At 40.1% G+C, this 20,565-nt stretch overlaps 1 protein-coding gene across 6 annotated transcripts in view; it reads right to left on the bottom strand.

Annotated features, from left to right (window-relative positions):
* Nucleotides 1-20,565, bottom strand: part of LOC104012734 (proprotein convertase subtilisin/kexin type 5) — a 206,167-nt gene that overhangs the window by 155,130 nt on the left and 30,472 nt on the right. For 5 of the 6 annotated variants that reach the window (XM_087760253.1, XM_087760255.1, XM_087760254.1 and 2 more), the window contains exons 2-3: nucleotides 19,390-19,494; nucleotides 8,212-8,325 (exon numbers count right to left, since the gene is read on the bottom strand). In XM_087760253.1, coding sequence (XP_087616379.1) covers nucleotides 8,212-8,325; nucleotides 19,390-19,494 — 219 coding nt within the window. Of the gene's footprint in view, nucleotides 1-8,211; nucleotides 8,326-19,389; nucleotides 19,495-20,244; nucleotides 20,375-20,565 lie in introns of those variants that run through there. The other variant, XM_087760256.1, reaches the window with a different exon arrangement.

Consider the following 20,565-nt stretch of genomic DNA (forward strand, 5'->3'; position numbering starts at 1 on the left):
AGTAAGCAAACAATACCAAAAATACATAAAGTGAGTGTTTGAAGCAAAGCAGTGTTCTTTACAATTAATGAAATTACCTCTTCCTTTTTTTCGTCATCTAGAGTATTCACAGTATTGCACAATAAAAAAAAGTTCTGTGCCTTCTGTTTTGTTTTAGATTACTTGATTTTGATCAAGAAAAATCTGAAAAGTGAGCAGCTAAATAAGCAGTTGTTCTTGAAAAACTGCTCTTGGAAAGTAACGATGGGCAAATTTCTTCTCCTTCAAGAAGAAAAAAGTATACTTCTGGATAAGTATGTGCCTATATATTTAAATGAATGTTTTTCCTGTTGAAATGCTATGAGAGATAAAAACTAAAATACATCAAATTGTGCCCAGGTATAACACATTTTACTGGTTTCGATGTCAGCAATTATCTATCCATTTATATTCCATATCATTTATTGTTAGCACTTTATTTTGGACTCAAGTTAAAGGCAGATATTTATTGTATGTCATTAGAAATTCAGCATAGATTTTGTGGCACTATCATTTCCTTACTAATTGCAGAAACTAGTCAGAAAAAGGAAGGCAGTTCAGAAAAACACAACATGATACAGAAATGATATTTCACAAGACAACATTATACAGAAAGAGACCTGCAGTTTCCTAGTGTGACTCAATTGTTGCTCAAAACAAATCCCATTTTAAATAAATTCTTAAAAAAGATAAAATAAAAGTGGAATCTCTCCTTCTGAAGATAAAAACACTGTAGTAAATGGGCAGTGGAACATATGCTGTTGCTATATGATTTATTACTGAATCTTTGACATACTTTAAAATCTCTCCTGAGAGCAAGTATGGAAATTATTTCAATATTGCTACTTATTGGTTCAGTGAAAATGCTGTCACAATCCTCGAACAGTGCTGAATTCCATTTTGTGTTTCCTGGGAACTTCCAGGGTTGCTTATCTGGAAGTCAGAAATGAATGTCCCAGAGGAACAGATCAAGTAGCCTATCTGGTCTTTCTATCATTAAACTATTTATTAATCTCACTAAACTAGTTGCATTAATAATCACTTTTCAGTAGATAAGGATAAATACACTTCTTCGGGTTTTTGATTACTAAAAGTATACTGATTTTTTTCAACAGTAGATGAGTTTAGGTCAAATTGTGTATCACCTGATCTTATGGTATCAGTTCTACCTTGTCTACAGAGAACGACAGGTATGTTTTCATATACAGATTCACAAGGTAATGTTTTGACAGGCAGTTTGATTCTTTCTAGTAACACTTCAGTGGAAGTAGGTCACAGATTGTCTTTTTAACTTTCTAAAAAAACTACGGGCTTGATCATCTCATGCAATACAAAACATACAAAAAGTGCATGCAAAAACTAAACCAAGTTACAAAATATACAAAACCCTTAGAAACACGCCATGCCACTTCAGAAAGAACAGTGATTTGGCTTCCATTGCACAGATGGAAAGAAAGAGAGAATAATTCTTTGGACATTAAAGACAGTGAGGTTTTTCCTTAGTTGCCAATGCCTGTCATAGGTGGGTTTGAAATACAATATTAGGAGATAGTAAGAGAAGGTGACATGTATTCATTTGCTATAGTGTTAACAAGTGTCATGTCATTCTACTTTTCCTGTACCCTAACTTTCACTTGGACCTAGTGTGATCTCTCTTTCTCTCTTCCCCTCATCTCTCTCCAACCTGTTCCATCAGGTGCTTGTCAATAGTTTCTTTGTCTTTCTCTGTGGTATTCCATAATCCCACTTGCCTTACCTGACCTCATTAAGGACCAGGCCAGAGCTGTAAAATCCTTTACTCAGTTCTACCTGTCATGCTTGGAGTTGGAAGAGAGGCACAAGATAAGCCGCCAACTCACAGATCTCATCAGCAGCATTAGGGAGGCAATCGGCCTAACTTTTCACCTCCACCTTATTTAATGGCTATAGGATCTTGGGATACTCACATTACTCACATTATTAGCCTTATTCTAGCTGCCTTCCAGAGTCCACTGTATAGTGTCAGAGCAGGATTGTCTGTCCCTCTATGTGGATGCTAGTATAGCTCACCTGAGAGCTCACAAATATGTCTGGAAAACACTATTCATCCTTCACTGATGTATCATACTGGAGGAGTTTCCTAGAGAAACAAAGTAAGCTGAGTTCATCAGATCCTTCATCGAAGTTCAACACAATGCTTGATTTCACAGTCCTCACTGAAAGTGAAAACTATGTGACCTTTCCTGGGTTTTGGTTTCAGCATCAGCACTGAAGGCAGCCAGCCCTAGATGCAACTAATTCAGAGCTCATCAGTGTATGGACTACTTTAAATTGCAGTATAAATTACATTTATTTCTGTCTGTACTACAAATCTTATGGTATAAGAGGCTGACTGATAAATATTGGCTGATGAGTGAAACTTTGGAGCAAGTCTTTTATCTTCAACAGCTTTCTAAAACTCTGAATAATCTCTCTACATCTGTAACTGTGCAACAATATTATACCTCTCTCATTCAACTTATTCACCAAGTAATTACTAAACATTAGTTTCGACTGTGGCTCAGTTATCTAGTTTTATTGTGCCCTACTGGCATTGCTATAATCCTCTTTCACCTTGTATTCCCTAAACCACTTTGCTGACTCACTCCATCTATTTGCCAACTCATTGTGCTAAAAAACACCCAGTTCCAGCACTGATGCTCCTTTTATAAACCTCTTTCAGTGTTAGATAACTAGCCACGTGACCATACGCTATTTCTGTTTATTTACCAACTATTTATTCACAGCAAAACTTTGTGCATCTGCTTGTCCTTTCAGTCCAGTTTTAGGAATGCTTTTCCTAAAGCCCACAGAATTAAGTAAAAATATAAACAGTTGGAGAAACAGCACAGCCAGGAATTGTATCTTTGCTTGGATTTACAGATTTCTATTAGAGTACCTTTTCAGAGATTTTGTGAGAAAATTTGACTTTTTCAGCAGCCTAAGTTCATTATATTTGCCTAATATGCTTTTCTTTTAAAAAGACTGCATAAGTTATACTTTCTGATAGACCTTTATCCATTATATTGTTACCTCTTTCAGAGAAAACTAACAGACTATAGAGAGGTACCATGCAGCTTTACAAAAGCTCTTCTTTTTGGTTCCAATCAAAAGACTCTGAAATTGCCTGCATTTAGTACTCTTCCAAACACAGTTTGTCTTCCACCTACTCTCCCACAGCATGGTTTATGTCTAAAAAAAAAGAATAATGAGGAATAAATGGGGAAGAGAAAATAATAAAAGTTGAGAAAGAGATTCAGAAAAAATAAAAAAATCTTCCAAAAAGGCAGGACTGAATTTAGAGAAATCAACAGCAAAAACAGACATTTCAAAAGGATTTAAGATGAGCTGACACCTCTGTAGACTTAAGATATATGTAAAATAAAATGAAAGTTTTACTTCTATGAAGTTTTGAATTATGTTTAGTATTAGTTTGGCATGCATTTAGCAATGACAATTATGTAATAGGTGATGTTCTTCTTCCTCCATTCCAAGCAGCTTATGAATTTGACTTTCTTGCTCATTTTCTTTTTGAGAAGCTGACAGGCAACTTCCCACGTTCCATTTCTTGCTGTGGTTTATAACCTTAATGATAATGACAGATATTTCCCTAGGTTCTTAGGTAAAGTTCACCAGTATATACATTTTTAAGATTACCACAAGTATGCATTTTAGAGATACTGGCTAGCTTCTTCTCTGAGTATAGCACCATTTTTAAAGATATATTATTTATTTTTGTGGGTAGCTCAGTTATTTTATGCTGCAGTTTCTCAGAGGAATACCATCTAGCCCCAGTGGTTTACTGCAATGGAAGTTCTAGCTTTACCCTCTTTCTCTCTGACAGTGCTATACATTCTCTAGCTATAGAGTAACCTCTGGATACACATTTCCTCTTTCTCTGATGTAGTGGCATCCAGCAATAAGCAAACACGTAGCTTATACACTTAACTATCACATTTACTCTTAGAACAGGGCCTCTCCATCCAGACAGCCTCACATCTCAAAACATCTTCTCTGGTAAATTCTCATCCTCACAAAAATATCCATTTATATATCCAATTCCTGCCCAGCAGCAACTAGGCAAAGAAGAGTGGAAAGAAGCTGGTAGGACCAAGGACTATGGAAACTTCTTCTTCAAATTAGAGAGGCCTGTCAGTACTAGCGATTATTATTAACAGTATAAGGGATGATAACAGTAGTGGACAGAATTATCCTTGATGAGTGCTGAAAAAGACTTGTTCCTGTCTGAACTGACTGCAAAGACATGGTCAGTGTCTTTGTAGTCTAGCAATGGTTTGTTAAAAAATAAATGACGTCTAAATCAATTTCTTGCAGCTACATTCTATTTAACAAAATTATGCAATTTTAGACTTGACTTTGACGTCTTTCAGTTATGCAAACTGATTGTATATAGTTCATCCAGTTATTGAGAAACAGAATATTTTGCCAACACTAATGAAAGAGAAGAATAGATATAACATGATGATACATAGATAGTTGAGCCCTAGGGACAACATACTGGACTGTTAGCTCTCTCCTGACCCAAAGTTTCAAAAGGGATATTAACTAAGGACTTGCTTTCCCTTTGACTTTATTTTTTTTATATCAGTTCATTCTGAGCAAGCTGAGTCCAATTCTATAGGTCAGTTTTCAATAATATTTGAATAGTGACTCTCATGTGAAGTTTCATGTGTTACTTAATCTATAAAAAGATTCTATTTCAGTCTTAAGCACAGATGCCTCAGAAATCAGAAGTTATGATAAAGCATTTTTTTCTAAGATTACCTTTTCCTAGGTATTAGAAAGTATAATTAGAGAAGCAATAATTTCTCAATAGATAATATTCCAGTAATGAAAAAGTAAAAGCATACTTGTTTAGGTGATGAGTGTCTCCGGAAGCTCTATTTACTTGGGTTTCCACAGAACTGTAAGGTGCTAAATATCTTGCAGATTCTGGCTGCAAGTGTTGCAAATTCCTAATCTCTCTACTCTTTCTAGGAATGTGTTTCAAGTCAATAGAAAAAAATATAGAGATAAAAAAGAACTTTTAATTTGCTCGCAGAATAGGTCTCAAGAGATGCTTTTAACCTTTTTAATTACCCAAAAGGGAGAGAAGGCCTGAATTCCCCTCGCAACTTCTTGCCATGGATATCACACGAACAAATATGTATCATTTCTAGCCAGGACTGTTAAAATTACAAGGGGTGATACCTGTGAAGAAAAAGCCAGGGAAGAATAACAGAAGGAAATCAGAGATTTTGTTTGACAAAGTCTTTGAATAACAGATTTGTGTCAACAAATCTGAACTACGTTTACAGCCCTGTTAGAGGTTATACCAGATCAATGGCCAAAGGTATCAGTCTTAACCCACAATGAAGTTACTTATTAATCAAAATGCAAACCTGTACATGATAATACTTTATTACTTTCTCAATAACAAGTTTGCAGCCAGAAACCTAAAAACCTCTTTCTGACATAGCGATGACTAAAACCATTAACTAACCTGGAATTCCTTTTTTTCCTTCAACTTGTAAAGATAAATAAGATTAACAAAAGTAGCTATGGTTACAGTCACAAATACAGTCATATGAGGATATCTGGTAATGACCCAAGTCAGTCCTCAAGTCAATTCATTAATATATTTTTAGCTATTCTCTCTTGCTGAAATAGTGTACTCACTAATACTTTAATGATTACTCTCAAAAAAATGTCATCAAGCCACTAACATTACAGCAAATATGCAGTTATTCAGTGGAGACAAACACAATCAGCCAATAACACTCCCTTCCCAGCATGTCTGTAAGTGAGGACTTTCTTCTACAGGTACAGAACTGAAAGTACTCTGAAAGTTATACAAGACAACCAGCAAAATCAATTTATTGACTTGAAGTGCTTTCCATATTAGGCAAGGTAGCCATGAAGCAATGTGGCTAGGCAATATTTGTAAATAGGATCCTTACCTTCCTAAAGAAAATTACAGGTAACTGTTATAAGCATCTATTGTCAATTAAAAAAAACCACCAAACCACCCTAATCTAATAGCACCAAAAAGCTATGGTGACAGTAAAAAGCTTGAATGCATATCTAAGAGCACAAAGGAGAAATTACGTAAGTTATTGCAAACCATAGTGGGCTTTTGCTTTATTAGTGTTTCTCTTGAAATTTGGCCTCCCTCTTTTTATTCTAACACAGAGCTGAAAGTTTATCACAATAAGAGCAGACTATCTATGGATAAATCACTGTTATGTTCTAGTTTCAATTAAAACATTGAAATAAAATTAAAAAATTGAGAACTGACAGGCCACAAAACCACAAACTACGGCCATTTATTGGAATCTGTCACCTTATGCACATATTTATAGGATAGGCAGACTGAATAAACATAAGAGGAGACAAATATATGCATTTTAGTTGACGGGGAAAAAATGCTGCCATGATCCCATGACCCAAAATAATAAAGCTTTCACAAAGAACTGAAAACTATTACATTGTGGATAAAAGCTAAAACACCCTTAGCCACATCAGTACAGTACTGCAGTGAAGCATATATGAAATAGATTTCTAGTGTATGAGGAGAGTTATTGCCTCAAAGATCTTCAGTAGCTCTGAAAATTAAGATGGGATCATTTTTCCATGGGAAAAGAAAAGAGTCAGTAGTATAGTCCATTAATAAATATAAGAGGAATTTTGAAAGAAAGGTATTACTTAGTAAAATAAAGGAATTCTGGAAACTGAATAGCCAAGCTACTAGACTTGCTGACTGATTACATGCTTGTATGGTATGTACTTGAAGATAAGGACTTCTGAATGTCTTGAGTTTATTGTTAGTTGCAAATTACTGCAAACCTATGACATTTTTGTTTTTTAACGTATGCAGCAACAAACTACAAGCCAAAATGAAATAAATATAAAACTTTAAAACATTTTGAAGCTGTGTTAGGACAATCTTGTTTATTCACATGAAATAGTAAACTAACACTCTGTAATTAGCAGAATGCCTGAAAAGACAATGTCTACTTACAAGGAAATTATTTTACATATTGTTTCCAAAAAGGAAACAATATCCCTATCTATCTGAACCAATTCAAGCTATCAAGTCATAAACCTTCTGAATGCCCTGCTCTTGGCTACATAGGTGACCTAGTGATAAAACAAGATATAAGGACTTAGAACAACATCAATAGAACAGTAGGGAAAGAGAACAAATCTTTAATGGCCAAAATGCAGATATGTGAACTGGAGTCAATTCCCTAACTTATTGCTCCCAACTTTCTTTAACTAAATACATGAACTTGTCATTTGCATCTTCCTAGGCAAAATGAGGATATTTTTTAAAACTTTTTGCATAAAGAAGTTTCACTCCAGGCTTTAACTGTGACTATAACCAGGGAAAAAAAGTTTGCTCAAATAACATGGAACTCATGTACAGACAGGAAGCAGCACAAATAATCAATTTATTTCAACTGAATTATTCATTACTAAAAGGGTGTACTTATAACACTAAATAGACACTGTTTCTGGCTCTTTTCTCCTGTTTCAGGACATGATAAATTTGTGTCACACTGATGGCTGAGGAAGTGAATTGGGCACACTGAAAACAAGTAGGTTCGCTGCTCTCACATATTGTGGCTACGTTCCTTCCCTTCTCATTGCTGAAAGTTTATCCTCTAATAAGTAATTCCCAAGGAGTCTTGCAATAGGAAGCAGGCAGGAAGATATGCCAGGGGAGGTTTAGGTTGGACATTAGGAAAAGGTTCTTCACCCAAAGGGTGGTGGAGCATTGGAACAAGCTCCCCGGGAGGTAGTCACGGCGCCAAGCCTGACAACATTTAAGAAGCATTTGGACAACGCCCTCAGGCACACGGTGTGAATTTTGGAGTTGTCCTATGCAAGGACAGGAGTTGGACTCGATGACCCTTGTGGGTCCCTTCCAACTCAGGACATTCTATGATTCTATGATTCATGAATGAATGCATTAATAAATGTTTCTTATTGTGGGGCCCATTGGGAGTTCTTTATAATACTTATAAGGAGTTTACAAACCTTCATTAGTTGCATAAAGCAGAAAAGAAAGTTTGCTTTTTTGGAACATACTATTTTGCCCCTTTTCATAATATCACAGCAAAGAACTAAATGCTAGCATGAAACAGAACCAATGACCCTTTATGTACTTACCATGTACCACATGCTTGGCCACTTGGGATCATTGAAATAAGTGGATTGAGTACCACCATGTTTATAATCCCTCTTTATTCTTCTTTTAACCACCTGCTGTTGTATCCACTCCACCTGCCAACAAGGAAAACCTTTGGTAAGTGTTAGGATTCCATGGAGACTATCAAGAAATGTGTGAAATTTTGGGAATTTTCCCATTTACGAGAATTCAAGACATACTACATGTTAAAGAGTTCATTTTGACAGTGGGAATGCAAAGCTCACCTTGGCATATTGTTCACTAGGGAATATGTCCAATTTAGTTACTACTACAAGTCTCCATGAAAATCTATTTAAATACCCTGCTAGAAAGATTTCATTGGCTAGCATCTTTTGAATAGTAACATTATTATTTTATTATTTTTCATTATTAGACTAGCTCCTCTTTCAATTCTATAAAAAAAAATTACTTTTACAAAGCTTAACAGTATATCACAATGAGAACCGAATGATAGGTTTTTTCTTTTGTTTTATTTAGGTCTGTTCTTGAGAAAAAAAAGTTCAGTAACATACTCAAACATTCTAATTAAACAATATGTAAATCAGCTTCACCACTTGGAGTGAAAAAACAAAAATTAAACTGTATTTTATAGCAGAGTGACTCTTTGTCAAGATTCACTCAGTCAGGCTCTCTGAAACTTTGTTTTATACTACAGTACTCCCAAGGAATAAACAGCTGGCTACTGAGCAACAGGTTAAATTGCAACAATAAGGAAAAAAAGCTTGAAACAAAAAAAAATGAAGATTGGGGTTAAAAATCTAGTTTTGAAAGCCAGATTCTTATGTGTCAGACACCTCTTCAAAGATTCATGACATCCAGAAGGGGCAATACCAAAAGTGACATCAACCTTACAGCAGACAGGACTCCACAGTCATTTCTGCATTATCTAGTCTAAATGGGAGCTAGTTTTTATAAATGTAAACAATATAAACTATTAACAGAGAAACTCAGGTAACATTTACATGCATCTAGATTCCTGACGTCTCATATTTCTGCTGAATTGTTTCACAGGATATAACTATAAAAATTCAATTCACCTCTCTCCAAGAAAGCCAGCCATTTCCTACTTGCAGCCAACTCTGCACCTTACATTTATGCTGTTTATGAATATCTGTGCATGCATACACACATACATATATATAAAAGACCTTTATTTTCAGCTCATGTATTTCTCTTTGTCACTTGTCAGGGACGGTATTAATGTCTTTCCTTGCCAGGCTAATGTCTGCACTATGCATCTTTGTCCTGGTTTCAGCTGGGATAGAGTTGATTTTTCTTACTAGTAGCTGGTATAGTGCTGTGTTTTGGATTTAGGATGAGAACAATGTTGATAACACACTGATGTTTTAGTTGTTGCTAAGTAGTGCTTACACTAGGCAAGGACTTTTTAGCTTCCCATGCTCTGCCGGGTGCAAAAGAAGCTGGGAGTGGGCACAGCCAGGACAGCTGACCCAGACTGGCCAAAGGGCTATTCCATACCATATGACGTCATGCTCAGTATATAAACTGGGGAGAGTTGGCCGGGGGGCAGCGATCACTGCTCGGGGCATCGGTCGGCAGGTGGTGAGCAATTGCATAGTGTATCACTTGCTTTGTATATTATTATTGTACTTTTTATTATTATTGCTATTGCTATTGCTATTGTTACTACTACTGCTACTACTACTATTCTATTTGATTCTACTTCAATTATTAAACTGTTCTTATCGCAACCCACGAGTTTTCTCACTTTCACCCTTTCCAATTCTCTCCCCCATCCCAATGGGGTGGGGGGAGTGAGCGAGCAGCTGCATGGTGCTTAGTTGTTGGCTGGGGTTAAACCACAACAGTCCTTTTTGGTGCCCAACGTGGGGCTCGAAGAGTTTGAGATAATAACAGATTAATCAGAGTGTATTAAGGAATTTGTATCTGTTAACAGTTGCCGGTCACAATATTGATTCATCTGTTCTCGGTATTAGTCTACCTGATCTGCACCATGCTCTTGTTTTTGCAGTACGTGTTAAGGATTGGTGTTGGGTTTTGCAGTTCCCTGTGCTCTAGAGTGATTAGGGATGTTTTGCCTGGGAGATTTGTTATTAAAACACTGACCTTGAGCCTTATCTGATATTTGGGTTCTGTAGTGAAGCCATTACTGTACTTCGGGTACCACCTCATGGAGACAATTAGCAATTATACCTCTTCCTCTGAGAGGCTTTTTTATAGAGGAAATACAGAATTGAACCTGTATTGCTTTCTTCTGTGATGTTCCATCTGTCATTACAACAACTTTTTTGTATCTTGAACATACTTGGGTAGTTAAGATATATCTATTGGTAGTTCTTGGGAATATTGTTTTGGTTTTGTCTAAGGTCAATAGCATTTTAAGAATATCATCCAGAGATCTGCCCCAAGGCTGGATAGTTATGAGTGGCAGGGTGTGTGGGAGAGCATGGGCAAATGCCTAGGACAGTGGGCCCCTCCAGTGTTTTGGAACTTCACCCCTGAACAAGTGCAGAATCCTGAAAAATTAGTAGAACATTTGGAAAAAGTATGTTGTCACCCTTGCAACTCCAGAGAGACACAAATCACCGCAATGTGCTGAGGCCTGGCCCATGCCTACCGAGCCCTATTCAACACTATTCAGAACCCTCAAGGGGAAGAGAAGGTCTCTGGATCTGATGACAAAACGACAGGCGCTGCGGCTACACCAGCCCCCGCTACAGGCACTGTGGCTATGCCAGCCCCAGTGACAGGCGCTGTGGCTATACCGGCTCCAGTGACAGGCGCTGCGGCTACGCCAGCCCTGGGGACAGGCGCTGTGGCTACACCAGCCCCGGTGACAGGCGCTGTGGCTATGCCAGCCCCCGCGACAGGCGCTGTGGCTATGCCAGAGAACCAACCCATGCCAGTATCAGTCGCCCCTATACACAAGAAAAAATACACAAGGAAATCAGCTCGTTTAGTAAGGGCTGATGATGAACCAGGGCCATCAAGAGAACAGGAGGAGGAAGAGGCAGAACCCACAAATGAGATGGTAACAATCCGATCTCTGACGCTGAGTGAGCTGCGAGATATGCAAAAAGATTTCGGTCGTCGTCCAGGCAAGCACATCATCACTTGGCTGCTCCGATGCTGGGATAACGAGGCCAGTAGCCTGGAATTAGAGGGTAGGGAAGCCAAGCAGCTGGGATCCCTTTCTAGGGAAGGGGGCATTGACAAAGCGATTGGAAAAGGGGCAAAAGTCCTCATCCTCTGGAGGCAACTCCTCTCAGGTGCAAAGGAGAGGTATCCCTTCAAGGAAGATGTTATATGTCACCCAGGCAAGTGGACCACCATGGAGAGAGGTATCCAGTACCTGAGGGAATTAGCTGTGCTGGAGGTGATTGATAATGACCTGGGCAATGAGCAGTTACCCAAAGATCCAGACAAAGTCCAATGCACACAACCCATGTGGCAGAATTTCACACGGAGCGCACCATCATCGTATGCAAACTCTTTGGCAATAATGACCTGGAAAGATGAAGAGGGACCAACAGTGGACGAAATGGCCAGCCAACTCCGACAATACGAAGAAAGTCTCTCTTCCTCCCTACGGGTCTGCATCTCGGTGTGGAGAAACTGCCTGAGAAATTATCCCAGGAGTTCCAGCAACTCGAAGAGGACATGTCCTACTCCTCACCTGTACGGACCAGTATCTCAGCCATTAGGAGTAAGCATCCCTCTGCTCAAAGAGAAGATATAGTGGATACACAGCACAGGCCACCCTGTGGTTTTATCTGCATGACCACAGAGAGGACATGAGGAAGCGGGATGGAAAATCTACCTCGACCCTAGAGGCATGGGTATGTTAGTTGCAAGGAAAAACAATCACAAATGGGGGATTTTTGATTTGCATTTAAAAGAAGTGAGTAACGAATGCTATGAGCAGGACTACAGGGGCCCTGCCTCCAGCCAGGTGGAGAAAAGGGACAACCAGGTGTACTGGACTGTGTGGATTCGATGGCCTAGCACATCAGACCCACAGGAGTATAAGCCTCTAGTGGACACCGGTGCACAGTGTACCCTAATGCCATCAAGCTATGAAGGGGCAGAACCCATCTGTATTTCTGGAGTGACAGGGGGATCCCAACAGCTGACTGTATTGGAGGCTGAAGTGACCTTAACCGGGAATGAGTGGCAGAAGCACCCCATTGTGACTGGCCCAGAGGCCCCGTGCATCCTTGGCATAGACTACCTCAGGAGAGGGTATTTCAAGGACCCAAAAGGGTACCGGTGGGCTTTTGGTATAGCTGCCTTGGAGATGGAGGAAATTAAACAGCTGTCTACCCTGCCTGGTCTCTCAAAGGACCCTTCTATTATGGGGTTGCTGAGGGTCAAAGAACAAAAGGTGCCAATTGCCACCACAACGGTGCACCGACAGCAATATCGCACCAACAGAGACTCCCTGATTCCCATCCATAAGTTGATTTGTTGACTGGAGAGCCAAGGAGTGATCAGCAAGACTCATTCACCTTTTAACAGTCCCATATGGCCAGTGCGGAAGTCTAATGGAGAGTGGAGACTAACAGTAGACTATCGGGGCCTGAATGAAGTCACGCTGCCAATCCCGCCAGATCCCAATGGATGTAATCAACAAAATAACAGCCATGTCTCCACCAACCAGCAAAAAGGAAACACAAGCTTTCTTGTGCATTGTGGGTTTTTGGAGAATGCATATTCCAAATTACAGTCTGATCATAAACCCTCTCTATCAAGTGACCAGAAAGAAGAACGATTTCAAATGGGGCCCTGAGCAACGACAAGCCTTTGAACAAATTAAACGGGAGATAGTTCATGCAGTAGCCCTTGGGCCAGTCCGGGCAGGACAAGATGTAAAAAATGTGCTCTACACTGCAGCTGGGGAGAATGGCCCTACCTGGAGCCTCTGGCAGAAAGCACTAGCGGAGACTCGAGGTCGACCCCTAGGGTTTTGAACTCGAGGATACAGAGGGTCTGAAGCCCACTATACTCCAAATGAAAAAGAGATATTGGCAGCATATGAAGGGGTTTGAGCCACTTTGGAAGTGATTAGTACTGAAGCACAGCTCCTCTTGACACCCTGGCTGCTGGAGCTGGGCTGGATCATAGAGTCATAGAATCATTAAGGTTGGAAAAGACCCTTAAGATCATCGAGCCCAACCGTTAACCTAGCACTGCCAAGTCCACCACTAAAATATGTCCCTAAGCACCACGTCTACCCTTCTTTTAAATACCTCCAGGGATGGAGACTCAACCACTTCCCTGGGCAGCCTGTTCCAATGCCTGACTACCCTTTCGGTGAAGAAGTTTTTCCTAATATCCAACCTAAACTTCCCCTGGCGCAGCTTGAGGCTGGTTCCTCTCATCCTGTCACTTGTTACTAGGGAGAAGAGACCGACCCCCACATTGCTACGACCTCCTTTCAGGTAGCTGTAGAGAGCAATAAAGTCTCCCCTCAGCCTCCGCTTCTCCAGGCTAAACAACCCCAGCTCCCTCAGTCACTCCTCATAAGACTTGTTCTCTAGACCCTTCACCAGCTTCGTTGCCCTTCTTTGGACACACGCCAGCACCTCGATGACCTTCTTGTAGTGAGGGGCCCAAAACTGCCTCACCAGGGCCGAATACAGGGGCACTATCACCTCCCTGGTCCTGCTGGCCACACTATTCCTGATACAAGCCAGGATGCCATTGGCCCTCTTGGCCACCTGAGCACACTGCAGGATCGTATTCAGCTGACTGTCAGCCAACACCCCCGGGTCCTTTTCTGCCAGGCAGCTCTCCAGCCACTGCTTCCCAAGCCTGTAGCGTTGCATGGGGTTGTTGTGACCCAAGTGCAGGACCCGGCACTTAGCCTTGTTGAATCTCATACAGTTGGCCCCAGTTGGATATTCAAAGGGAGGATCCCCTGTACACATCATGCAACTGATGCTACATGGAGTAAGTGGGTCGCACTGATCACACAACGGGCTTGAATAGGAAACCCCAGTCGCCCAGGAATCTTGGAAGTGATCATGGACTGGCTAGAAGGCAAAGATTTCAGAATATCGCCAGAGGAGGAGGTGATGTGTGCTGAGGAAGCCCCACCACACAATAAACTACTAAAAGATGAGAAGCAATATGCCCTGTTCACTGATGGGTCCTGTCGTCTTGTGGGGAAGCATCAGAGGTGGAAAGCTGCTGTATGGAGTCCTGTACGACAGGCGGCAGAAACTGCTGAAGGAGAAGGTGAATCGAGTCAGTTTGCAGAGGTGAAAGCCATCCACTGGCTTTGGATATTGCTGAACGAGAAAAGTGTCCAGTGCTCTATCTCTATACTGACTCATGGAGAGTGGCAAATGCCCTGTGGGGGTGGCTATAGCAATGGAAGCAGAGCAACTGGCAGCGCAGAGGCAAACCCATCTGGGCTGCCGCATTGTGGCAAGATATTGCTGCCCGGATAGAGAACCTGGTTGTAAAAGTACGTCACGTACATACTCATGTACCCAAGAGTCAGGCCACTGAAGACCATCACAACAACCAGCAGGTGGATCAGGCTGCTAAGACTGAAGTGGCTCAAGTGGACCTGGACTGGCAACATAAGGGAGAATTATTTCTAGCTTGGTGGGCCCATGACACCTCAGGCCATCAAGGAAGAGATGCAACCAATAGATGGGCTCGTGATTGAGGGGTGGACTTGACCATGGACACTATGGCACAGGTTATCCATGAATGCGAAACATGCGCTGCAATCAAGCAAGCCAAGCGGTTCAAGCCTCTCTGGTATGGAGGACGATGGCTGAAATATAAATATGGGGAGGCCTAGCAGATTGATTAGATCACACTCCCACAAACCCGCCAAGGCAAGCGCCATGTGCTTAGCATGGTGGAAGCAACCACCAGATGGATGGAAACATATCCTGTGCCCCATGCCACCGCCCAGAACACTATCCTGGGTCTTGAAAAGCAAGTCCTATGGCGACACGGCAACCCAGAAAGAATTGAGTCAGACAATGGGACTCATTTCCGAAACAACCTCATAGACACCTGGGCCAAAGAGCATGGCATTGAGTGGGTATATCACATCCCCTATCATGCACCAGCCTCCGAGAAAAATAGAATGATACAGTGGACTGTTAAAGTCTACTCTGAGAGCAATGGGCGGTGGGACATTCAAACACTGGGATACACATTTAGCAAAGGGCACCTGATTTGTCAACACTAGGGGATCTGCCAATCGAGCTGGCCCTGCCCAATCAAGAATTTTACGTACTGTAGAAGGGGATAAAGTCCCTGTAGTGCACATAAAAAATATGCTGGGGAAGACAGTCTGGGTTACTCCTGCCTTAAGCAAAGGTAAACCCATTCGTGGGATTGCTTTTGCTCAGGAACCGGGGTGCACTTCGTGGGTGATGCGGGAGGATGGGGAAATCTGATGTGTACCTCAAGGGGATTTGATTTTGGGTAAAAATAGCCAATGAACTGAATTGTATAATGTTTGTTGCTATATAATACTGGATGTCATCACTTCTGTGATTACTATATGCCATATCAACAGTATACAGTAAGAATCACCCAAATTAATGAAGAATGAACTTTGAGGAAACCGAGCAAAGTGCAGCAGTGATGGAACCAGAACTGGCTTCAGCATGCAACAATCCAACACCAGACACCATCTCTCCTGCCCTGAAAGACTGTTATGATGGATGAAGCCCAAAGTCATGGACTAAATGGACTCAACCAACATTTTAGAGGGATGGCCCATAGACTAAGGAAATGATATCTCTGTGTGTGTGTATATATCTATCTATCTATCTATCTCTATCTCAAAAGATTGGAAAAGTGGTGGTGATTAATTGGAATGTATTGGGAAGTGTAAGACGTGGGCATGACGTATGTGGTATAGAATAAGGGGTGGATATTGTCCTGGTTTCAGCTGGGATAGAGTTAATTTTCTTCCTAGTAGCTGGTATAGTGCTGTGGTTTGGATTTAGGATGAGAATAATGTTGATAACACACTGATGTTTTAGTTGTGGCTGAGTAGTGCTTACACTAGTCAAGGACTTTTCAGCTTCCCATGCTCTGCCAGGTGCACAAGAATCTGGGAGGGGGCACAGCCAGGACAGCTGACCCAGACTGGCCAAAGGGCTATTCCATACCATATGACGTCATGCTCAGTATATAAACTGGGGAGAGTTGGCCGAGGGGCAGCGATTGCTGCTCGGGGTCATGCTGAGCATCGGTCGGCAGGTGGTGAGCAATTGTGTCGTGTATCACTTGCTTTGTATATTATTATTGTATTATTATATTATTAGTATTATTATTACTACTATTCTATTTCATTTTACTTCAATTATTAAACTGTTCTTATCTCAACCCACAAGTTTTCTGACTTTCACCCTTCCAATTCTCTCCCCCATCCCACTGGGTGGGGGGAGTGAGCGAGCAGCTGTGTGGTGCTTAGCTGCTGGCTGGGGTTAAACCACGACAGTATTGTAATGAAATTCTTCTTTCCTGCTGTATTTTGTGTCTCCTACATTAAATATAAATTGGCCGAAGTTTTATTTTCTCCTTAACTCAACCTCATACTCCAGTCTTGGCACATTTAAATTCAGAAATAAATGGAAAACACACCTTAATGACCATCTTCTTAGCATGAAAAATTCATGGCCATGCAATGTGCCTTTTTTAAGATTAAAAATTTTGTTTTTAAAAGGTCCAGCTTATACAACACAATTAAATTTAAGCCTACTTTAATAATCATTAAATGTCATATACACTGAGGACAAACCAGACATTAGCCTACAAATACTAGTGTCCATATTTTGACACGTCTGCAGCCACACAAGAATTCCCAAGCCCAGATTCAGTAGAGCAATCACAAAGTCAATCACAAACACTTTTGCCAGGTCAAGGTATTAGACTGTCAGCTTCTCTTTAGGTATAGAATCATTAACAGGGTGGAGTGTCTCGCACAACCCTCAGTAGAGTTTCTCATTATTAAAGTGATATTTAACAGTGATTCCGCAATGTGATTTCTGTACCAGCATGTCCTGGTTTCAGCTGGGATAGAGTTAATTTTCTTCTTAGTAGCTGGTATAGTGCTGTGTTTTGGATTTAGTATGAGAATAATGTTGATAACACACTGATGTTTTAGTTGTTGATAAGTAGTGCTTACACCAGTCAAGGACTTTTCAGCTTCCCATGCTCTGCGTGAGGCACAAGAAGCTGGGAGGGGGCACAGCCAGGACAGCTGACCCAGACTGGCCAAAGGGCTATTCCATACCATATGACGTCATGCTCAGTATATAACTGGGGCGAGTTGGCCGGGGGGGAAGGGATTGCTGCTTGGGAACAGGCTGGGCATCAGTCAGGGGGTGGTGAGCAATTGCGTCGTGTATCACTTGCTTTGTACATTATTATTGTATTATATTATTATTATTATTATTACTACTACTACTACTACTACTTTCATTCTATTTCATTTTACTTCAATTATTAAACTGTTCTTATCTCAACCCAGGAGTTGTCTGACTTTCACCCTTCCAATTCTCTCCCCCACCCCACTGGGGGGGAGTGAGTGAGTGGCTGTGTGGTGCATAGTTGCTGGCTGGGGTTAAACCACAACACAGCACTAGCACAGAATGCTGCATATGGGACAAGACCCAAATGGTATAACATAGAAGGCACTGAGAAACTAATTATGTCTCTGATTTTCTGCTGTGCTCTGCCTTAGAACCTCTCACGATTTTGGCCACAGTAATTTGGGCTGGTTGTCAGAGATGCAGAAGGGGTATCTGGAAGCTGGGTATAACAGGTATGTTTAAGGTTGCATGTACATGTGAACTTGTGCATTTGCATGTAAATCACTTCACAACCTCTGTGCATGTGGGAAACAGCATGGAATGAGACAGATGTGAACACTTTCCTTTCCTTTTGCAGTGTCACCTATTCTGAGTACAGCGCTTGGTGTTTGAATGGTGGGTGTCAACATTCATGGGAACAGAGAATTGTGCCCTAACCATTTTCATACTAATCCCTGAAACATGCTGCTCAGTAGAGCTTCTGGGGCTCTTACAGAACTTAGCAGCCCAGCCCTATTGACACGGGTGAAAATGCTCTGTATGCATTTCCCTCATCCTGTCCCTTCCTCAGGAGGAACTTCAGTCCTAAATACGGCTTTCCAGACTGCAGAAGTGTTCATGTATCCTTTAGTATTCCTCTATGATGCTTAACTTGTAAGAAATGGTACACGTGGAGCAAACTGTCTTTTGCTGATAACTTAGACTTCTCTTAAATTCTTGACAAGTTTTAGGATAGCACAAATCCTTCACAGACCACAATCATAATCCAAGGTTTTAAAAAATGACTATTTTAACCAGTGGAAACCACTAGGGGTTTGAAGGTTTTGTTGTGGGGGAGTGGGTTGCTTGAACAGCATAAAAATGATAAAGAAGGTGTGCTTTAAACTTCCTTTCTAAAAGAGAACCACAAGAAACACAATTCTACAGTTAGGGATGAAACTACTAACCACAGAAGCTAAAGGTTTAAAACAAAAGTGTCTTGGATACATGACAATATTATACCCAACTATAAATCAGTAATTTAATTATGTTGCCAGTTACCTATTACATAATATATACTCTGAAAGTCTGATACCATTTTTCATACAGAGGGAAGTCTCTTAAAATTAAGGTCAGTAGAATCTGCCAAAAAGACCACAGAAAAGAGTATTCTTATTTTAATCCCTCATACATTCTAAGTCCAGAAAAAAGACCAGAAAAAAAAAAGAAACCTTCATCTGAACATTGATGATTGATTGATCCTATATTACTCATTTTCATTCCCAAAGCTGGTTGATTTACAGAAGAAGATAACAGCCATTAATGTTACATAGGTGATTTTGTAGGGGAGCATAGCATAGTGATTAGTACAAAATTCCTATACTACAGCTCCTCCATGAATAATGTCAGACCTTATGTTCCAACAACAGCACATAATTAATAGCATGGTATTGTCTTCATTTTAATGGGAAGCAGAACCTTGGCAAAAAAGGGTCAGTTCTTGTAATGCTATATCCCATTCAGGTGAATGTCTCCTGTTATGATATTTCATATAAAAAATGTAAAGGTTTTTGCCTCAGACATGTAGGTGGATTTTCTTACCTTTGGTTCCATTGAAATTAAGCTGTGGGTACCTCTACTTGAGAGAACTGACCTTTTAATCGTTTTACTATGGTAGAAGTGGTAGTAATCCTTCAGTGTTCCAATCTGTAAGGGGAGAAAAGAAAAACAGAGAGGGAGAGATAATTAATGGAAAGTAGTTTTATGGTTTTCATTTTTAAAGGCCTATAAATTATGCAATTTCCTACTGTGCTGAAATGTTACTTGAACCAAGTGATCATTTTTCAAAAGAAGAACATATGATATGAAATGGATGGAGTGTCCTTGAGACAGTAACTGCATAACCAAAGATTATAATTGAGCTGCTTAGTCTGTCCGTATCTACCTTTTTAATGTTTAAATTATATTCGGTATTTTAAGCAATTCTATATTAATCTATATCCAAGCTGTCTTCAAATGGAACATATAATAATCATCAAATGGCTATATGGTTATTAAAAAGCATTCCATCTAGTTTGCATAAGGAAATATACTGTAAAATGCACTAGATTCAGTTATTTATATAAAATTTATAAAAAAGACATCCACAGCATCAGACTATGCACTAGAAATAGGCTGCTCTTTCTGCAGAAGGTGGGGAAGAAAGAAGTGGAAGAAAGAAGTAGAAGAAAGAAAGATGGAAATGGTAACTTCATAAGATAACTAGAAGTACAAAATCAATTAATGCAAAATTGCAAATATAAAACAGTACAATAAAAATATTTATTCATTTCATCAGTACACAGTAGCAATGTAAATATTAAACTAAGACAGCCTTCACAATTTTAAGAAGAAATTTCCCCTTCCAGAGTCATTAATATCTAAATATTCATAACTTGAAATTTTACTTTCACATACCTACAAGCAAACATTCAGCTTCCTTGTCTTTAGAGCAACGTCTCCCCAAGACATTTGGAATTTTCCCTTCTTTCACGCTGTAAATCTTGTAAGACACTTAATAATTTAGTTAAAGGTTTCTTAATGATGAGTAAAAAAGAGACAACAGAGCTTACTGTTATTTCAAGTTGAAACTCAAAGTGACCTCAGAAAACAGGTTTGGTTTTGAAAATAAATCTGAATGAAATCACCAAAGAGGATGGAGCAACACTGAAAAGCTCTAATCTTAAAGATCCTATATTATGAATTTATACCTATAAGAATACGCATGCAGGAAACTAG

This window comes from Nipponia nippon, unplaced genomic scaffold (assembly GCF_047370975.1).
Source record: "Nipponia nippon isolate SJK-2023a ecotype South Korea unplaced genomic scaffold, ASM4737097v1 scaffold_22, whole genome shotgun sequence".
NCBI lineage: Eukaryota > Metazoa > Chordata > Aves > Pelecaniformes > Threskiornithidae > Nipponia > Nipponia nippon.